Source organism: Falco cherrug, chromosome 7 (assembly GCF_023634085.1).
Source record: "Falco cherrug isolate bFalChe1 chromosome 7, bFalChe1.pri, whole genome shotgun sequence".
Lineage (NCBI taxonomy): Eukaryota > Metazoa > Chordata > Aves > Falconiformes > Falconidae > Falco > Falco cherrug.
Window position 1 is genome coordinate 13,821,473 of NC_073703.1, and position 20,986 is coordinate 13,842,458.

The window sequence follows — 20,986 nt, forward strand, 5'->3', positions numbered from 1 at the left end:
ACCAACATGAATTTAAATTAAATGCATACAGATATTGAATAAAAAGAGTATCATGGACAAAGGACATTCTTGTCCATGTATGAATAAGGTACAAGACTCTGGATTCTATAATGTGATTTTGCATTTCTATAGAGTGTGACTCATTTCGCACCAGGCAGTGACACGTCACAGTATTACTGAGCATTTTAGTCAAACTTGTCTGCTAAAGCTATTCTTTAGCACATGCATTGTACAACAAAAACTACTTTGTATTGCAAAACCTTGAACACTTTCCTGACAAACCTCCACTGTTTCCCAAAGAACTCAACACTGATGCCTACACATGGATTTATGAATTAGTAAATTGAAAGTAATCATTACTGTACACATCCCAAAGGGCAAACATCTTCATAAGAATTCAAATGTAATAAAAACTAACCTACCTAAATTTTTAGATACAGACACATTCTTTGCAAGCTTACTTAAGACTATGTAATAAGCATGAGACACAACTGTCCACTTTTCAGAAGATACAAGTGCTTTTAATGAGAAAACCTGATTACGATGAAGACCAAGATAAAAAAAAAAAAAAATCAAATTAATTGAAGTGAGATTTCATGTAGCCAAGAACAATGATATACCTGAAACCATAAAGCTCCACAGACAGAATCACTCTTTTACTTCAGTATTTAATTTTGCAGATCTAAAATACTGTTCCCTAATCTGTTTAAAACCTTGTTGTTTGTGGAAGTGAGCATATCCTAAAACCAGAACTGTAAAGCCATCAAAAGGCTACTAAAAAAAAAAAATATCTTAATATCTTTCCTCCCTTTTCCAATTTCACCAACTCCTCACCTCACTCAGTTCCAAACTTTTGTTAAAGAAAACATTCTAAATGTCTTCAAAAATGCGGGGATTTTTATTCCAAACTATAATCTGTTTGCCACTTGCTTATCCAGCCAGAGTCCACCGAGAAAGCAGGTGCATGAGCACTGCAGACAAGCGGTTGCAGCAGGCACGCACACAGAGGCAGCCCTTCTGCAGGGTGACAAAGGATGAGCAGCAAGACTCAGTGCTGGGTACGTACCCTGCCCCAACAATTTCCTGCCTCTGTTTCAGCAACTTGTTTTAGGTGTAGCAACCAGCAAATATTTTGTCCCCTTTCCTCTGCATGGAGAGGAGCTAAAGCTGTGAATGACAAGTTCCACACAGAGTGAGTTCCGCTGGCTGTTATCACATTAACACTTCTTCCTCCCTTCACAAGCTCCCAGTGCAAAAATTCACTGGCAGCAATACAATCCTGATTTGGCCTTAAAATAATCCCTCTTTCTAAAGTTCCTCTCTGTGCTTGTAAGGAAGGCATGGCTTCCCCTTGACATACTCATATATGCCCACTGCAAAGATGAGCACCGTGATTATGCTATAAAACAAACCCCTTAATATTAGCAATTTAAATAATGCCCTTTACACACTTTCTTTCCAAGTAATATGAAGGCTTTTTATATTATCTTCTTTCATACTCCAACTCCCGTGTGATTTAAGATATTTCTACATTAGACATCTCATGACTGAATTTAAAGATTGCTTTTACGGATGCTAACAAATAATTGTCAAAGTGGTCCCTTACGATATTCTGTTTTACCTGAAGAGTATGGGGAGAACATGAAAAGTTATACCACATTTATTTTTTACTGGTTAGCTTGCCTCTTGCTACCTCAAACATCCTTGTATCCCTGTTCTACACCATTTGTCACACTAGTCCTTACTCTAATACAGCAGAACTTCCTTCTCCCGATATTCCTCACAGCTCCTTCCTGCACTCAGAAAATGTGTTTTCCCCACCTCCTTCAACAGCATTCTCAGTCTTCCGCTGAAGTCGGACTGAAGGCTCTCAGATCTTACTGTTTAAGCCCTATCACTCAAAGGATTTGTAGGTTACGTGGTCTGAGGTGGTGCTTTCACCAGGAGCGCTCCTTTTACTTACATGCAGGTTGACCACCATTTTACATAAACCACCCATTTTCCCTGTATGCACCACAGGCTTGCTGGAATATGGATAGACCTTTTTGTCTTATTTGTTTGCCCTCACATGACTATTATCATAATCACGATAGTCACCACTAAACCCAGGGGGAATTGGTGGCAGAGTTCTCTTGTTGGCTAATAATGCAGAATGTCAATGAGATACAAACCTCTTACAAAGCATAGTTTATTCTACTCCGAATGTGAACAAAACATTCTAATATTCATTAAGGTTTTTTTCCACAGCTGCTTAGCCTTCTCTAAATCCTTTTCATCCCTGTCGAGACATTCTCAATACTTCCATTGCACTGGTACTAGCTCTTGTGGGACTATGCTGTGAGCTGCTTAAGTGAATTAATCCACCTGAAAGCTAATCACACATTTGAGCTGGGTTAATTTTCAGATGGGTAAGCTGCCTCTATCAGCTTAGTGTGTGATCACACAAGCGCTCAGACCTGCCTCAAGGGAGTGGGCAGGAAGGTACTGCTCTGTGGGTAGAACAAGGCTATGATGGCCTAGATTTAGGGTGATGCAAGTTGCCATGCAACTGCATCCTCAGTCTGATGGCATCCAGCTGTTAAAGCCAATTCTGTAAACATTTTAATTGCACAGGCAGTGGAAAGTTATGCATACAAAAAACCAATCTAACCATCCACCAAGATAGTCTGACTTCTTTACTAACCTCTCTGTCCTAAATTAAGAAAGCTTTACATTACCTTGTCCGTTCAATACCTCTTCGTTTCTGTCCTCTTCACATGGCACCTAGGAATTCTCACTCGGTCTAGTGAAAATCTATGCTTTGCCTTATTCTAGAAAACGTTGGCATATTGTCAGTCATATTCTAGAAGAGTACACTCCTCTGATTCATAGCTTCTAAGAGGAATCTATTGCACTTCACTTTCCCAGAACATTATCTGACCAGTTTCAGCACAACACCCTGGAATCAGCCCCAGAAAACAGATCCCTTCACTCTTTTCTCAGGTCAAACTACCCTGGGTTATTCAGGAAAGACTGCTTCCACTGGTGCCTGCAAAAGCGAACATTGAATACATCACTGATGATAGCACAGGCCTGAACTCAGGAGGGTCTAGCCAGCTTTCAGCAGCTGAACAGTCACAGAGCTATCTATGGATGTAAAGCCGTGCAAATACTTCAAGGCTTCATGGAACCAAAGCCCAGTGTATCACCCTGTAGCTGGGTCCCATATGAAGTCTGACTTGGTTAGACTTGTTATAGCACAGCCAATCACTACATTTTTTCAGTTAAAGTAACATACGCTAGTTTTGTTATTTCTCTTACATCATTTGAACGAAAAAAATAAATCCTAGTTCTTCTAGTAAGAGAGACCGAGCAACACGTAAATCATAGCTGCATGTGCAGAGTAAGCAACTAAAATCCTTGAAACACTTAAGTATTTTTTTCTTCTTGAAAACATTTAACTACTGCATGGTTCATGACTATCCAGTTGTCCTCCTGCATTTTGCATGACCAGAGATTTCTGCTGATTACAGGCTTTATTGAAAACCCAATGAAATAAAAACCAGCTGTGGTCTAAAACTGTAAGTTGTTTTTTGGGTTTTTGGTTTTGAAAGGCTGAGTACATTGGGCCTCCTCATCAGGACACCAAGCACCTACCACCTCCTCCTGACTTTATGCCTTAAGTACGTCCTCGATGCCCACAGGCAAGACTGAAAAGATCACTTATTCACAACTGATAGACCTCGAGAGCCCTGTCAAAGTAAGGGCTAGGAAAAAGATCAGGTTTTGTTTACGCAGTTTTAGGGCTAACCTAATTCTGATTTCTATAAAGTCAGAATGTACTTACATCATCTTCACTGAAGTCAGACCCAGCTCACTATATATTCAACACCACAAGCAGCAAATTTGAGTCTTAGAAATTATTGGGCAAATACTTTTAAGCACCAATACAGACCAACCACAGGAAAAACAACTAGACAAGATGTGGGCACTTTGAATAGTGATTTACAGCTTTAAGCTCAAAGCTTAAGTATTTGGGTTGTATATTCTTAAATCTGTCTAAACTCAAGAGTTGGTAACACTAAAAGATATGGTGCTAAGAGTTAGGAGTACCATTTTTAGTTTTTAAGTTACTATACAACTATGTATTTACCTAAAGCGAAAACTTCCTTGACAGTGCCACAGTTTGAAGAGACAGTTTTAGTGAATCCATTATCAGTAAAAAATGAGGTCAAGATCATCCACTACAGAGCCCCAAGTGAGCTGTACAGAGGAAGCAGAACAGCAAGTTGTATATAGCCAGATAAACTGACGGTCAAAATCATAACTTTTGATTGATTTGGTTTAGAATTATCTTCTCCTGACATGAACATTCTATTGCTCATTGCCAATTCAGCATAAAGTTTAGCAGCAAGTCTACCTTGTCTGCACAAAGTGACAAATAATGTATGTTTATTGCTCTTTCAGAAACTACTTTCCATCAGGCAGTAATTCTTATGGAATTCCATTCCCACATAATCAAGTTAGAGATTTGTCCTTCAATGTTATTTAACTACCGCTTACATATTTTAGCAATTACACTACTCTTGTGGATTTTCAGTCACTATAAAATGGATTGACAACTCCTCCTCTTACCCTTACTTTTTACTGCACATTATTTTGATATGTGGCATCACTCCTACTTTTTTGAGCTGTCAGTCCTGTACTTTCCACTGTTTTTACTATATTGTTAAACACCCACGTTATTCTGCCACACAGTCAGTCCCTTTTACTTGCTACTCAAGGCAATCCACCTGTTCCTGCTGTACATGCATTACACTTTCCCTCCAAATCAGCAAGATTTTTTTGTCTCCTCTGCTTTAGAGGTTTCTTGTTTGTTTCTTTGGGTTTTTTTTAAAAGCCATTTTAGTTGACAGTTTTCATAAGCTTTTAAGTTCACATTCAGCATTAGAGCACTGTGAAGTAATGTGCTTCCTGTTCCTGCATCCGCTATGCATGCAACTGAGCTTTTAATGGTGTTACACTGTCACTACTCAAACATTTTGAAAAATCCAACAATGTGCCCCCAGCAGCTCTGCAGCACTGGTGACTTCACTGGGATCCATGTGAGGGCCAAAGCAACAATACACACATGAAAAACAAAACGACTTAAGATACCTTACCCCCTTTGCTAATACAACCTGTGCTCATCCTGAGTTACAAAACCTAAACGGAACAAACAAGTCTCAAATGCTCTTGTGTATCTGAAAGTTTTAAATAATCCATGCTCCTTTCATTCACTTAATAGAAAATTAAAAACTCCAAGTATCACAGTGAAAAGTGGAAAAGAAAAAAATAGGATTATTTTCATCACTGTGTTCACTGTGACTAGTCTGGAGAGGAAGTCACTGTACAATTTTGCCTTATTTCATAACTCCAAAACATAGCGGTGGTTTTAGGCAGCAACACGTTTCATGCAATACCACAAACTAAAATGCAGTTGGGCATAATAGGGCTTCCCAGCCACACTTTTTAAGACAGACACACACAGTGTCCTGAATCTCCACGAGGCACAATTCTTTCTAGGGGTAATAACAGCACTGCAGAAATGCACTGCTGACTTCATCCATAGGGACAGAAAAGAACCTCCCTTGACACGCACACAGAATCATCTGTATTTCATTGTTACCAAAATTTATCAAATTCCATCTCTAAACAAATGACAGAGAAAACTGCAAAAAATTTCCAAGCATAATTTACATGCAGAACACAGACCTCTGCAGAAATTCCCAATGAGCTCTGAAACACTAGTGCAAATGAGGTCAAAAGGCACTGTCCTCCTCTGTACAGGCGCACGGCTTTGTAGCAAGAAACTCCTAAAAAAAGGCAGTAAATCCATCAGCAGCAAAACAAGTCAAGTCCCATGAAACAGGATCCTTTAACCACAGCTGAAGAGATCACTGAAGGGCAAATTTCAACCACCAGAAAACTCACTTGCAATGAAAATGTCATGATTCTTGCATTCTTCATACAAAACAAAGCAGTAGATATGGTTCTTTAAATCTTGATCAAACGTATATGGTAATTAAAGAGTATGCATATAGAAATGTATTCTTCATTATAAACAACTCTAAACTGCATAGTATACAGAATCACGGAATTTTCCAAAATTTGGAATTGCTGCTTGAAAAAGTGCAAAAAATGTAAGATTGGTACCCCTTTAAGATGTGCCATGCAGAATGATATGCCTAAATTAAAGCCCTAACTGACAGGAGTTCCAGCAATGTCTGCAGTACCTAATTCATTATACAGTTATTTTTTGAATTATGGAAATAAAGGAACTAAATATATTTTTTTATAACTTTTGAACAATTCTTGTGAAAGCAATTTTTGTATATGTAAGTCACTTGAATTTAGAAAATAACCAGCAAACTAACAAAAACCTGACTTTTCTTTTGCACCAATCTAGAACAGTAATTTTGGCCAGACCATGTATTTATTTCAGTCACCTGCACCTGAATAATAATATGCATTACTAGAATTAGTGTCAAACTTCATATATGCCGGAGCACTGAAGCAAAGACAGTTCATTTGGTGTATTTTACATGTTCCAAGTGATGAACAAAACATAAAATTTACTCAGTCTTACATATATTGGCAACAACTAAACATCTGCTGTAGGGACCACTTAGATGATACACCATGAGAAGTAATCAAAAAGGCAAGCAGTTACTATTTTAGATCACAAAATAAGTAATGTCCTAAAAGAATACATACAATCTTCATAAGCAAACTTCTTCCACATGAAACTAGGCTTTTCAAAAACTATAATTTTTCACATTTGGACAATTTTGACTAAAGTATCACAGAAAGTGACAACATGAGTTCATAAAGTTTCACTTTTTTTTTTTTTTTTACAAAATATTTTCATTTTCTTAACAAATATAATTTTGATACAATCAAAAAAAAAAAAAAGGCAATTCCCAGAAGCATTACTACTTTTGTGCAAGAGTAGCTATATTTACTGCATCTTTTCCCCTTGTATAAATGAACTTTTTGTTCAACAGATAAGAGTGAACTATACAAGTGTTCTGGCTGCTTCCCAAATGTGCTGATAGACAAAGAGGTGCTAAGTGCAACGTTACAGATCTGTTCTGCAAGCTATCAATAGCACAAGACTTCTTGGTCTGAACTTGTTCATTCTTCTTTGCAGCAGGGTGCAACCCCACACAGAAAAGCCTAATTTCTGCAATCCCACACTAAACTGCAAAGAACTCAGGAGTATGACAAAAACTAATGACAAAGCTCTGAAGAGTGTTTCCATAAAGATAATGTCAAAAAAGCAACCGAAGAAGCAACAAATAAATCTGATAAAGAAACTGTGTAATTCAGCCTAGACCTCTGACAGAGTCAGCAAGCCAGGGCAGCGCTGCCCAGGGCAAGTGTCATTCCACACAGCGAATTCTTAGTTCTAATAGCAGCGTTTGCTCAAACATGTTAAGTCTGGAAACTGAAGGGTAGGTTTTGCTTTCTAAGAATGTCTTGCAAATGTATTTTGGGCAGAGGCCATCTATGAGGAGTTTTTCCTGTCCAAAGACTTAAAGATGGTGGGGGAGGAAACACAGGTTATATATCTGTTCACTATATTTATACATAATAATGTAAGTACTATTATCAATTTCAATTTACCCACAGTAAAACTGGGGCCCAAAACTTTCAGAGGCAGAGAAAGGTAAGAGAGTTCACAACTATACGTTTTCGGGATTTTTAAATTTCAATTCATTTCAAGATTTTACTGGTATTATAATAACTGGAAAAAATATATACATACTTCAAACTGTTGTGCAGATTTTGCATAAAACTAAAACCTCTTTGAAAAAAGTCCTTTTTTTCACCTTTAGAAAGAAGCTAGAAATAAGAAAAACATTCTTCTACCACAAACTAGTTACATCCAAAGAACCTGCTGAAGCCTAACAACTTGCACTCAACCACAAATGACAGCAGCACATTGCAAACACCTGCTTCATGTGACCTGTGCAGACCACAGCTCCTAGCCCAGACGGACACAGCTGTGACTTCCCAACTCTCTGGCAGACATTTCCATGGGTAATTTCATGACTCTACAGCAGATAAATCCATAAGATCCTGACTTCTGAACACAGATTATATGTTTCATCACACTAATAAATGAGAACACATTGTCTTTGGGAAATTAAGATTGCTTTGCGCTAACACAGACATTTTAGGCTGGGCCAAGTTTTCAATTGGAGATGCTTCTGTTTCCCTTTCTATTTGTGCTACCTTATTTACATCCTTGTTTTACAGATTATTTTGGGGGCTCAGTGAAGACATCAAAGCAACCTGACAAGAGCAGACTATAATGTTCTCAACTCACCTCAAAATCTAGTGTTCACTGCCTCCTTCAACTGATTTCAGTGACAGGACTGAACTAAGCCTTTAGTCAAAAGCTTTCTCATGTCCCAAATACGTTTTTGGTGAATCACAGGAATCATAAGACTTCAAATGGAAACTGTCTGGGTTTTTTTCCTCACCACCTAAATAGATCCAGAATATAGGTTTTTATTATCTCAATGAAAGTGCATTGTAATAAACCAAGAATATCTAAATGGAGAAAATCTGAAGTTTATCACCATACAAAATATCCCAGTGACTAAACACTCAATTTACTAATGTATTAAAAGGAAAAGAAAAAAAAAGAAAAAAGAAAATAAATTGCAGAAATTACGCAAGATCCACTTTGCTGATATAAAAGGCTACACTCCCTCTAAGTGTATGAGAGAATCACAGAAAAAGACATTCAATTGAAAATACAGTCTGAGCTCTCGTGTAATTAAAACAGTTTTACATAATGGAAGGGAAACAAAGGAATCTTTCCAAGACAGCATATTGAATGGCAGCATGAAGTTGGGACAACTAACTTCTCTTTAGAAGTTATGTGTGCAATAGCAAATGGAACAGAGAAAACAAACGGTCAGAGACTGGAACAAAACAAAACAAAGCTCACACAAATCAATGAAAAGTAAGAGTCAACTTTCTTCACAGCATATTCATACAGGTAGCCAAAGCCAATCCGTCACTATTTTCTGACAGTTTTCCTCACACAAGTAAACATTCTCCCCAATCTGTGTCACAGAACAGGTTTGCGAACTGCACACCTGATTTCTTGAAGAATGAGGTACAGAAAGAAGCTCCTGACGCAAACACGAGCGGCCAAAGTGAGTTTTCTCTTGCTTCTTACAGGTGTCCAAAGGATGAGTACCTCCTTCACCTTAACTGCCAGTACTACACGTACCCACAGGGGCAACCACCCACCATGTTCCAGCATCAACCATTTACAAGTCTGGCATTGATCCACTTTTGGGTTTATCCATGCCTTCAGCACCTTTGTGAGTAGCGCTCCTGCACCTGGCCGACTCAGAATAAGTGAAAGCAGTAACCAAACGTACAGTTTGAGAAAAACCTGTAGAGCATAACTACCGATAATATGTATCCACTAAAGATGTATTTATCTTGGAGTCTCTTTTGCAACATATTTCCTCACCAAAGGTATTTCTGTAACCAATTATCTTCCTGCCTGAGCTTACCATACACTTGTGCTCATGCATGTCCCTTTCCTACTGTTTACCACAGAAGACCTTCTTCCCATTGAACTAAAATACTGTGAGAGACACCAGCACAAACTTACATCACACAGTACAAGGAAGGGAAAGTCCCACTGAGGAACCATGTCAGTGGTCTTTGAGCACATGGAGAGCTGTAGGACAGACCAGAGAAGTGAAGTTGTTTTGCTTTCTCTAGCCACCCCCAGCAAAAGCAACCAACCAACCACCACCACCACCAACAACAAAAAAGCTCCATCTCTTACACCAATAAAGTCATTTTCAGTGGTTACTACAACTTACAGAGAAAAAAAACCAGGTAGGGAATATTGAGATGCTAAAGCCATAAAACTATAAACAGCTGTTCTTAAAGGTAAGTTAACAGTTGCTATGCCCCAGTACCTCCAAGCAGCCTACATCAACAGCTGAATTCATCCTCACATCTTTAAAAATCTTACTGTTTTCTTTGGAAGGGATTTCTAGACAGCAGACTGGAACTGCTGGTTCTGAATTGACGAAAAGTTATAGTCTTTGATTAATAATTTACTTTAACAGGGTTTCTTCCCCTCCCACCATGCACACATCCAGAGTGACCCAGATGCCAAGCTGGCAGGTGCTACATTCTCTGTAGGAAAGGGAAAAGCACTCCCATGTTTGTGGCATTATCTGACCATGCAGATGGCACAGGCACAACATTTCACTTTCTAGCTCTCTCAACAGGACAATGAAAGAAAAATTTCATAATTTTTGAATCAAAACAGTGACCTTCTGACCTCCAATCCCACCATATTTATGGCACTAAGTAAATTTGCCCACACACATGCTTATTCTCTCTCTGCTGGAGAGGTATCATTATGTGAAAATCCTAGTTTCTAAAACATTGCTTGTCTGTTCCAGAGGGGGATTAAAAATAGTAAAGTTAAGTGAAAATACCATGTTCAGCCCTGCTGAACCTGGAGTCAGTGGAATTACAGCACATTTATATAGAAGGTTTCATCCAAACTCATCTCTACGTTTCATACTTATCCATACACCTTATGCAAAATAAAAGAGAATTAAAAAAAAAAAAACCACAAACAAAACCAATACAAAACGTGACACTGTTCTTCTACACACCTTTCCAAACACCAACAGAGTTTGAAAGCAGAATTTCTGATGACTGGACATTGGACGTATAGTCTAGAAACACATAACCTACTTCCCCCGCTTTTTCACCTTAGATCTATAACCTGACTGCACAAGAACAGAAACACTGCCAATCATAGAAAACAGAATTTTAGAACCCATTAATCTCCTTTGAGTCCTGGGTTCTTAAAATCACATTCAGTTCCTAGCCAGGCTAATTTCACTGTAGTCGTTGCAGTTCATTAAACACAGGTAGAGTATCAATAATGTACTTTAATTAGGGTAGTACAGAAACAGAATTAATTCTCATCAGAGGCTTAGCATTGTCCTTTGAAGAGAAAGCATGTAAGGCCAAGTTATTTTTGTGTTTCACATAGACAGCTGCTGATATTTGAGATGTTGCAGAAAATTAACTGGTATATTCTCCCATCAATGTTTTTAACTCAGTAACTTTAATAACAGAGATCTGTACACAGTGATAGGACACTAGTGCTCAAGAAAATAGAATTGAAGGTGTAATGTGACATGTGATTAGCCCTTGGACTTATTAAAAGCATTGTTAAAGCCTGCATCTTCAACTCTCAACTAGTCATGAACTCCAGCAGTGGCTTCCTTTCCATGGACAGGAAAGCGACTAACAGTGAGAACACAGCTCAGTACAGAATTAGACTATCGCAATATACTGGGGTGAAAGTGGCATTAATATAAACAGAAGCAGTTTGCTGTTAACAATACTGTTCTAAGACAAAGTCTGGGGTTTATAGGGTTCTTACAGAAAGTATGAAGTTATTTTGTAACTTGAATTACATGTGTGCATACAGAAAGCATTGGTGCCTGGATAGCACAACAGATAAAACATTATATTAAAAATGCTTCTGTTCCTCAGGAACAGTTTGTGCTGGAACGGACTGCAGCTATATGGCGCCACTGAATATACACAACGTTCTTATCTTAATAGGAAGCAACACCCTCAAGTCCTTCTCCTCAATCCATCCTCTGCCCAGCCTGTATTCGTGCCCTTGTATAAAGCCCCTCTCCAGCTTTCTTGCAGACCCCTTCAGGTGCTGGCAGGCAGCTATAAGGTCTCCCCAGAGCCTTCTCTTCTCCAGGCTGAACAACCCCAACTCTCCCAGCCTGTCTGCACAGGAGAGGTGCTCCAGCCCTCTGATCATCTTTGTGGCCTCCTCTGGACTTGTTCCAACAGGTCCATGTCCTCCTTATATTGGGGAGCCCGGAGCTGGATGCAGCACTGCAAGGCAGGTCTCACAAGAGTGGAGCAGAGGTGGGGGAATCGCCTCCCTTGACCTGCTGGCCATGCTTCTTTTGGTGTGGCCCAGGATATGGTTGGGCTGCAAGCACACATTACTGGGTCATGTTGAGCTTCTCATCCACCAATACTCCCAAGTCCTTCTCCTCAGGGCTGCTCTCAGTCCATCCTCTGCCCAGCCTGTATTCGTGCTTGGGATTGCCCTGACCCACGTGCAGGACCTCGCGCTTGGCCTTGCTGAACTTCATGAGGTTGGCACAGGCCCACCTCTCCAGCCTGCCAGGGTCTCTCTGGACGGCATCCCTGCCCTCCAGCGTGTCGACTGCACCACACAGCTTGGTGTCACTGGCAAACTTGCCGAGGGTGCACTCGATCCCACTGCCCATGTCACCAATGAAGATGTTAAACAGCGCCAGTCCCAATGCCAACCCCTGAGGAGCCACTCATCACTTGTCTCCACTTGGACATAGAGCCCTTGACCGCAGCTCTGTGAGTGCAACCACCCAGGCAATTCCTTATCCACTAATGGTCCATCTGTCAAATCCATGGCTCTCTAGTTTAGAGAAAAGGATGTTGTGCAGGACAGGGCAATGCTTTGCACAGGTCCAGGTAGATGACATCAGTTGCTCTTCCCTCATCCACCAGCACTGTAACCCTGTCATGGAAGGCCACCAGATTTGTCAGGCATGACTTGCCTTCAGTGAAGCCATGTTGGTTGTCACTAATCACCTCCTGATTTTCCATGTACCTTAGTATAGTTTCAAGGAGGATCTGCTCCACGATCTTGCTGGGCACAGAGGTGAGACTGACTGGCCTATAGTTCCCTGGGTGTTCCTTTTTTCCCTTTTTTCTCCATGTCCTGGGTAACCAGGTCTCCTGTTTCCTTCTGGAGAGGGCCTACACTTTCCCTAGTCTTTCCTTCATCACCTGCATACCTACAGAAGCTTTTCTTGTTGCCCTTGATACCCCTGGCCAGATTTAGTTCCATCAGGGCTTTAGCTTTTCTGACCTGATCCCTGGCTGCTCTGACAATTTCTCTGTATTCCTCCCAGGCTACCTGTCCTTGCTTGCACCCTCTGTAGGCTTCCTTTTTGCATTCAAGTTTGTCCAGGAGTTTCTTGTTCAACCCTGCAGGCCTCCTGGCATTCTTGCTCAACTTCCTCTTTGTTAGGATGCATCGCTCCTGAGCTTGGAGGTGATCCTTGAATATTAACCAGCTTTCTTGGGGCCCTCTTCCCTCCAGGGCTTTGTCCCACGGTATTCTACCAAGCAGATCCCTGAAGAGGCCAAAGTCAGCTCTCCTGAAGTCCAGGGCAGTGAGCTTGCTGCATGCCCTCCTTGTTGCCCTAAGGATCTTGAACTTCACTATTTCATGGTCACTGCAGCCAAGACTGCCCTTGAGCTTCACGTTCCCCACCAGCCCCTCCCTGTTGGTGAGAACAAAGTCCAGCATAGCACCTCTCCTTGTTGGCTCCTCTATCACCTGGAGAAGGAAGTTATCATCAACACACCCCAGGAACCTCCTGGACTGCTTATCTGTTGGAGTGACAGCACAGCAGGGCATATTGGGGTGACTGAAGTCCCTCACAAGACCAAGACTTTTGAATGTGAGTCTGCTCCTATCTGTCTATAAAAGGCCTCCTCTGCTCAGTCTTCCTAGTCAGGTAGCCTGTAGCAGACCCCCACTGCAATGTCACCTGTCCCTGCCCTCCCTTTAATCCTGACATATAAACTCTGGGTCGGCTCCTCATCCACCCCAGAGCTCCCTGCACTCCAGCTGGTCGCTGACAGATGGTGACACTCCTTCCTTGTCTCCCCTGCCTGTCATTCCTAAAGAGCCAGTAACCTTCCACTCCAGCACTCCAGTCATAGGAGCTATCCCACCACTTCTCAGCGATGCCATTAAGATCGACCGTACGCATGCACATCTCTGACTCCTCTTGTTTATTCCCCTTGCTACCCGTGTTGGAAAAAAAAAAAAAATCTTAATGCAATGCTGTTGCTGTGCTTCACTTGCCTATTTGTTTTTCAGCATTGCAGGATTCTCAAGAGACTGCACTGCAATATATTACCCAGCATGTGCCGCAATGACTCAGGCAACAGCATGAGTTAAGGATGGAGTGCCAGCTCTCACTCGAACTTTCAGTGTGCCTGTGCAAAACTATTCAGCAAAGCCAAGAATCTATAAAAGGAGATGCGTTCAAGGAGAAAGTTCAGCTTCCTTTCCATTCCACTGCACTGTTTCATATTGCGATGCCATTCAAACTTTTATATAAAAAATATTTTATGTGTAAAATATAACTAACCTCCTTCCAAATTGTAGCTGCATCTCTGCTACATTCCCAATTTACAGCATTACAATCCATCTATTGCAAGCTTCAAGAGCTGCACTGTTGGAGGTTGCAGAGGCATATGATTGCTATCTTCTGCTACTTTGTATGCCGACTGAAGCACTCAAAGTTTCTTTTTCCTGCAGTAATGCCTTATTGGCAAGGTTCTGAGCAGGTGATAAATAACAATCGCAAATATAACTGTGAACCCAAATCTTGAGAGCTAGTTTCCCCCTCCTCCCAGCTCCATCCCATGTATTTTTAATATTGAAAATCACCATCATGCCACAAAGAACTGTCTTCCTATTTCCTACTTATTAGCCCAAAACTTTGATCCCAGGAAGCAAGCTTCAGTGTAAGCAGGATGGGCTGCACAACCAGAAGTCACGCATGTAATGCAAAAGTGAGTCAGCTTCACTAATGTCAAAGGAAGAGGGGTGAAGCACAGATTATGGTCCCCTCACTGCACTCTGCCTCTACCCCCCACCCCAATCCATGCTGATCTTTGCTACAGGACCATGTTTCCCTCCCTTTTATTAATAGTTTTGCTTTGAAAGAAAGTGCAAAATGAGGAGTTCTCCTTTTGCAAGCACTAAGATTTCCACCAAAAAAAACCCCAATAAATACTCCATGAACTAACAAGTCTTCAAAGACTTACACAAACCCTCAGCTTCTCCTCACATCATAGGAATTTCAGATGAACAGTATATAAACGTTATAGTTTTATAATTACTACATTGCATAACAACAGTCTCCAACCATGACACAAGTAAAGGCAAACAATACTGTCTAATTAGATAACTACATATACATAGGTGAATGTTATTTTTTGTCCTTACCAATGGCTGAAGGTTTACTCTCCTTTCTCTAACATACATAAGAAGTATAATTACCCATTTCAAAAAATCTCAGAGAATAAATTAAATTCTGGTGTCCTTTTCACCACTGTCCTACCTCCACAATTCTGTAAAATTTGCAAAAGAGTACACTCCATTATCTAATCAAAACTAGAAACAGGACAGAAGTGCACTCTCTACTAAGCTCTGAATCATGCCCCATTCAGGTGGGATGTGAAAGGGCACTATCTCTAACAGATTGTATGGTAACAGCTTATAGTCCCAGGAAAGAAATATATCTGCACATAGTCGATAGTTTCTTTTCATGTCTCACTGGCAAATTTAGGTTCTCTTTGTATTAAGTTTGTCTCTTCCTCAGTTTACCAAAGTACTTCCTTTGCTAGCACGCACTCGTGTAAATAAAGTTTTTGCATATTAACTCAATGTCAACATGGACTTTAAAGAAGGCTTAAGTATTATGTCCACGCTAGTATCATTCATCTACAACATAACAGAAAAAAAATAATAGTCAAGAGAACAAAAAAAAATCCACACCAAAACCCGATCAGAACGCTTATTCTGTCTGGGGAACAAGGAGGTCTTGATTCTGATCTGGTCCTTGTTCCAACAGATTGGATCAAAATGCCACACAAATCAACGGAGTAAAAGCAGAAATATGGAAGAGAATAACAAGCATCCCTGCAATTGCTGGTGATAGCCAAAAATATTAAAAAAAAAATAGAAAAATAGAAAAAAGCCTTTAAAAACATGGCTAAAAAAAGATGTGGTACTTTAAAGACAAATGTCATTCAAGATATGCAAGAGACGAAAGCACTGGGCATCTACTTTATTACACTAGGTTAAATCACTTTCAGAAGGCAAAAAAATTTGGAACAGATTTTGGTTGTTTTGGTCCAAAAATCTGCTTATCCTTAGGCTCTATCTATAGACAATAGAGCCAGCTCCTGCTTCACTCTCTCTTGGAGCCTCTCTTTCTTCACTGACAATAGGAGAACATTTAAGAAACCAGTCTACATAGGCTAACAATAACTGTTGATGCCTTCATTACAAGTAAGATATTCACAGTAATTGGCAGCCATATATTTCCTCAAAAAAGTATTAATTTCTACTACCACTGAGAAGCTAAGCCTAAGAAATATACTATGAATAAGTTGATAATGAAACTTCACCCACAATTAATTTAAAAATACCAAACAAGCAGAAAAACACAAAACATTAATTCAAAGTCAACAGCAGATTTCCTAGGCCAGCATCATGGCTGAGCTTTCAAAACACCCTGAGGGAGGGTGGTTCTCAGCTCACAAGCATCCAACTACTTTGAAAAAAAAATCATTTATCTTTACACCAAGAGACTAGGCAGGCTGCAGTTTAAGAGCACAGCAGAAATTGTAATAGCATCTGCCACCTATTACGGCTTTCTTACTCTCTGTGCTTACTGCTTTTCTAAACAGAAACACTACTCTAAAAATACTCTCAGTATACATCAGAAGACGCAGTCCTCCCACCATCTGGGTTATCCCACATGCACAACCACCATGAGAACAAGGCCTACAAAAACAGTAGGCAGAGGTACACCCACCTACATCAAAGGTTTCAAACTGAAAACAGGAAAACAGATGTGTCACAGGCTGAAAGTGACAGGAGACAAACTTTCATCACGAACAGAACTCCCTGAGGATTAATTTTAAAAATTCTAGTTGAAAATACATTAAAAAAAAAAAAAAGTTGAATTCCATGAGGCTTGCACATGAGTTAATCAGCTCTGAGATACAGCCTGCCCTCACCAGCCAGTGAGAGGTGGTAAGATGCCACATGGGTTCTGCTTGGTATTGCATTAGTCAAATGAGTTACACTCAAGGGATCATCGCTGATATGAAATGGACAGAATGGAAGCAATCCTCATCCCAGTCCACTTGAGTGTTTCAATGTAAACTTATAACCTAAATAAGAAGCATAGTAAAGAAAATTCTAGTGTACCTAAAAGCTGTTATCAATTACATAACAGATATATAACCTTTGGGTTATATGTAAGCTTTGGGTCTATCAGTTCCATGACACCAGGGGAAGCAATTATTAGGGTACAGATAATGGAGCAGAATTGCAGCTTTATGTGTTGGAATGCATAGAAAAATAGTTAAAACGTTACTAACTCCCGGGTGCAGACTTTACTGCAGTGATTCCAACAGATGCTCATAACTCAAAAGCTGTCTTCTGAATCTCACTACTTAGGTGAAAACCTATACTCGCATGCTATTTTCAGTGGGGAAAAGAAAATACAATTGGGTAAAAAATTCTAGGAGAAAACCATCAGGAACACTTACTGTGAATTAATCTATTACAAACAGAAACATGGTGACTTTTTACTACACCCACCAAGTCTGCAACAGCATGTCATGCCTGATTTTGGTGAGGGCTTCAGTGATTACAAAGTTAGCTGCTGACCTTTTATAAAGCAAACACTTATTTACTTAACTGTAATTTTAGATAAACAAAGCTGATACGCACCAGACAAACATGCCAGAAACCACAACTGCATGTATAAAATTGTAAGTATTGTTTGGTTTTTTTCTGGGGCTCTCTAACCTTGGAATTTAAGCCTACACACAAAGCCGATCACTGCTAGTTAACACAAGAGCTGCAGGTAAAGACACACAGAAGAGGCAGGCTTTTTACAAACTGAAATGCATTTCTTTTGCAAAAAACAGTTCTGCAACAGTTAGGCAGTTGTTAGTACTGCCTAAGAGTACACAGAGTTATAGAATACCTCAATTTATTGTATTTCACTTAATCTTTCTGTAACTATGTGTCTATATTATTCTATACTTCAGTTGGAACTGTGGTTTATTTCAGTTGAACAGAAGTCCATTTTAGCATGGAAATAGTATCTTTTGAAAATATATGGATCTTGTCACTTCTTCGATATTTATTCACATTTCTGAATGAACTGTTAAATACAGACTGTCTTAATCCACTGGCTTCACCTTTCAGATTTTTTGTCTTTAGGTTCTGTCAGCCTTCAAATATTATTCTTATTCCTTAATCACATGTCCTGGCACAAGTCTCCTTCCCTTCAGTATTCCTCAATGTCCTCTGGGAAATTTGCCAGTTTTTGTCATCTGCCCCCATTCTCCTTTGGGAACACTAAAGGAATTAATTTCATTCTTTCCCCAAGCAATGCCTGTCTCTGCCGTTAACAGTTACCCTTGGCATCTCTCATCCATTCAATACACAAAGGCACATGTCTCCTTAAGTGATCCTACAGTATCAGAGATTTAATAAACATTCTGTTGCGAAATACCTCTTTCGTGCTTTGCATTTGCTTGTTTTAGCATTTTGTAAAATAATTTAGCTGAAAGATGGAGTGACAATATTTCCATTTTGCACATTCCACTTCACTTTTGTTAGTTTCAACAACTGTTTAGTGTGTACGTTTATACTTATGGGCATACTGTGCCTCTGTGTGTCAGAGAAACAGATCAGCTATTCGGATCTGGATGTTTTGATCGATGATCTATATGCTATTTCTTCTGTTATTTTTCCACTACTACTTTGCCCAACATCTTATCTGAATTCTTCCAGAACGAGTTCTTAAGAAGTGTCTTGTGTTTCCTCAGGCAACGAAAAAAATATCCAATTCCAGTACCTTTTCCTGCACGTTAATTTCCTACTAAACAGAATTTCTTTTCCTGAAGACTTTTTCAATCAACTTACTTTAAATTCCTCACTCAGTCCTGCATTTGAAAATAAGTGGAAACATCACCTTTGACCTACCCTGAGAAGAATATTATCTGATTTATGCACTGCAGTTCCATATGGTAATGAATACTGGAGGTCATACCACAATATTTCAATAGATGTACAGCCAACTTCAATATATTCTGTTGTTCTTTTTTGCCATTATTACTGCCTTTATGAGATCCCATCCCCACCCGCCCCCCTTTTTATTTTTAATGTTTACCTTACATCTGCGCAGGATTAAGCAACTTGCACTGCAACCAGTTGCTAGACGAAACAGCACTTGTTGTGGTTACCTCTCTAACTTCCTCAGTTAAATATCTTCTGCTTCTTGAGTTACAAACTCACCATAGCAAAGGCTGCATCACTTACCAGCATACGCTAGGTGCAAAACAAGCCAAAACCTTTTATAAATTCTCCTTGGATTTGTTTACCGTAGATGTCCCACATTTTCGCAAAGAAACAGGGAAAGTTAACTAAAAGATACAAATTCATGCCATTTTTCAAGATCAGTACATAACAAGAAAGAAAGAACACTACTGAAAATAAACATTAGATACAGATATTTAGCATCTCTGTGCCCAAAGTCTGCACTCTGCATTTGGGCTGCTGACGAGCCAAATCTGAGGGAGGACCTAGAAAGATGACAGCTGAGCACTTCGCAAACCTTTATTTTCTCCACCCTCCCCAAGACAAGAGCAGTTGTCCAACCTGGCTGAATAGGTTAGAGACAGTAGCTTCAGCACTACCATTACCGAGAGCCAAGAGAAATACAGCTCTTTGAGGCTTGGAACAAGCAAGCAAAGCAGCTGAGAGTTCCAAACACCTTCAGTGAGAACCCCACTGCTGCCGCTTCCTGAGGCTGCTGCACCAGTGTGGGGCTCTGGGGCAGCACTACCACGCTACGTAGTGCCATCAGTCCACCTGCTTGACAGAAAGAGGTTTCTCTCTTAAAAGAAATCAGCAAAAGTATTAAAGAGAAGCATGTTATAAAAGAGAAAGGAGGAGAGGAAGAGGGCAGGAGATGAAGGTTCACCCAGGAAAAGGCAAGAGTACAGCATCTAGAAAAGGAGGGAAAACTCTAGAAACACATGATACCCTCTGTAGGATAAATACATGGTATACCATGTAGGATAACAAACCAGCAGTTTGTAGGAGAACCCCACCAAGAACTCTTTAGGGGAAAGCTAGTACCCTACAGCCTGTACGTTTGACTAAGGCGTCGGAGTACAAACACACACACACCATCAAATAACAAACACTAATAACTAAAAGAAAGACCTGAAGCCCCCAAGGGAAGAAGGGAACAGGCAACCTCCCCGGTAAGGAGCAACACCGGAGGCACCGACGCGCGGGCGGGCCCGGCGGTACCGCCCCGGGGTGCGGACAGCGATGCCGCCCCCAGCAGCAGGTCGGGGCACCCGCTGCGCCTTGCGGCGGGCGCGCAGCCGGGCCCGGGCGAGCCGCCCATCAACAGCGAAGCCCCCTCTAGGGCTCTGCCTCCGCTCCGGCCCCGGGACCCGCTCCCCTTACCTGGCTGGCTTTGTGAAACTGCTTCTTGAGCCCCGCCACCGACATCTTTCCGCCGCGGCCCCCCGAGGCGGCGGCGCTGGCCGGGCCGAGCGGCCGGCAGGTCCCCGCGGCTCCCGCGGCCGGCCGGGCCTCTCGCTGTGTCACCCGCGCCCACAGCCCCGGCGCCCCGCGCAGATGGAAACATCACCTTCCAAGCGGGCTCAGCGGCTGCCGCCCCATTGGCCGCCGCCGGGGCCCATGCAAATGACAGCACCGGAATCGCCTGCCCATTGGCCACTCGCGGGGGCTATGCAAATGAGAGAGCTGGCAGGCGCCCACGCTGCGCTGTTACATGGAGACCGCGGCGCAGGGGAAGGCGGGCGGGCGGCCTGCGCGGGGGGCGCTGCGCCCGGCGGGGAGGGTCGTGCCGCGCCGCGGGGACCCGCCGCTGCAGCGTGGGCGTCCTGCCCGCCGCGAGGCTCCGCGAGGCCTGCTAGCTCTCCCTTTTCGGCTGGCTGGCATTATTTCTAATAAGGCTCAAATTTCTCCTTTTCTGATCTCGTTTCTTGTGTTTCCATGTAG

The 20,986-nt window shown here is 41.3% G+C and overlaps 1 protein-coding gene across 1 annotated transcript in view; it reads right to left on the minus strand.

Moving 5' to 3' along the window:
- The window catches only part of SH3GL3 (SH3 domain containing GRB2 like 3, endophilin A3), a 58,838-nt gene extending 38,218 nt beyond the window's left edge, over positions 1-20,620 (minus strand). The window contains exon 1 of the mRNA XM_055715870.1: positions 20,426-20,620. Within this exon, the coding sequence (XP_055571845.1) occupies positions 20,426-20,470 (45 nt within the window). The 5' untranslated portion in view covers positions 20,471-20,620. The remainder of the gene's footprint in view (positions 1-20,425) is intronic.
- Between the last annotated feature and the right edge of the window lie 366 nt (positions 20,621-20,986).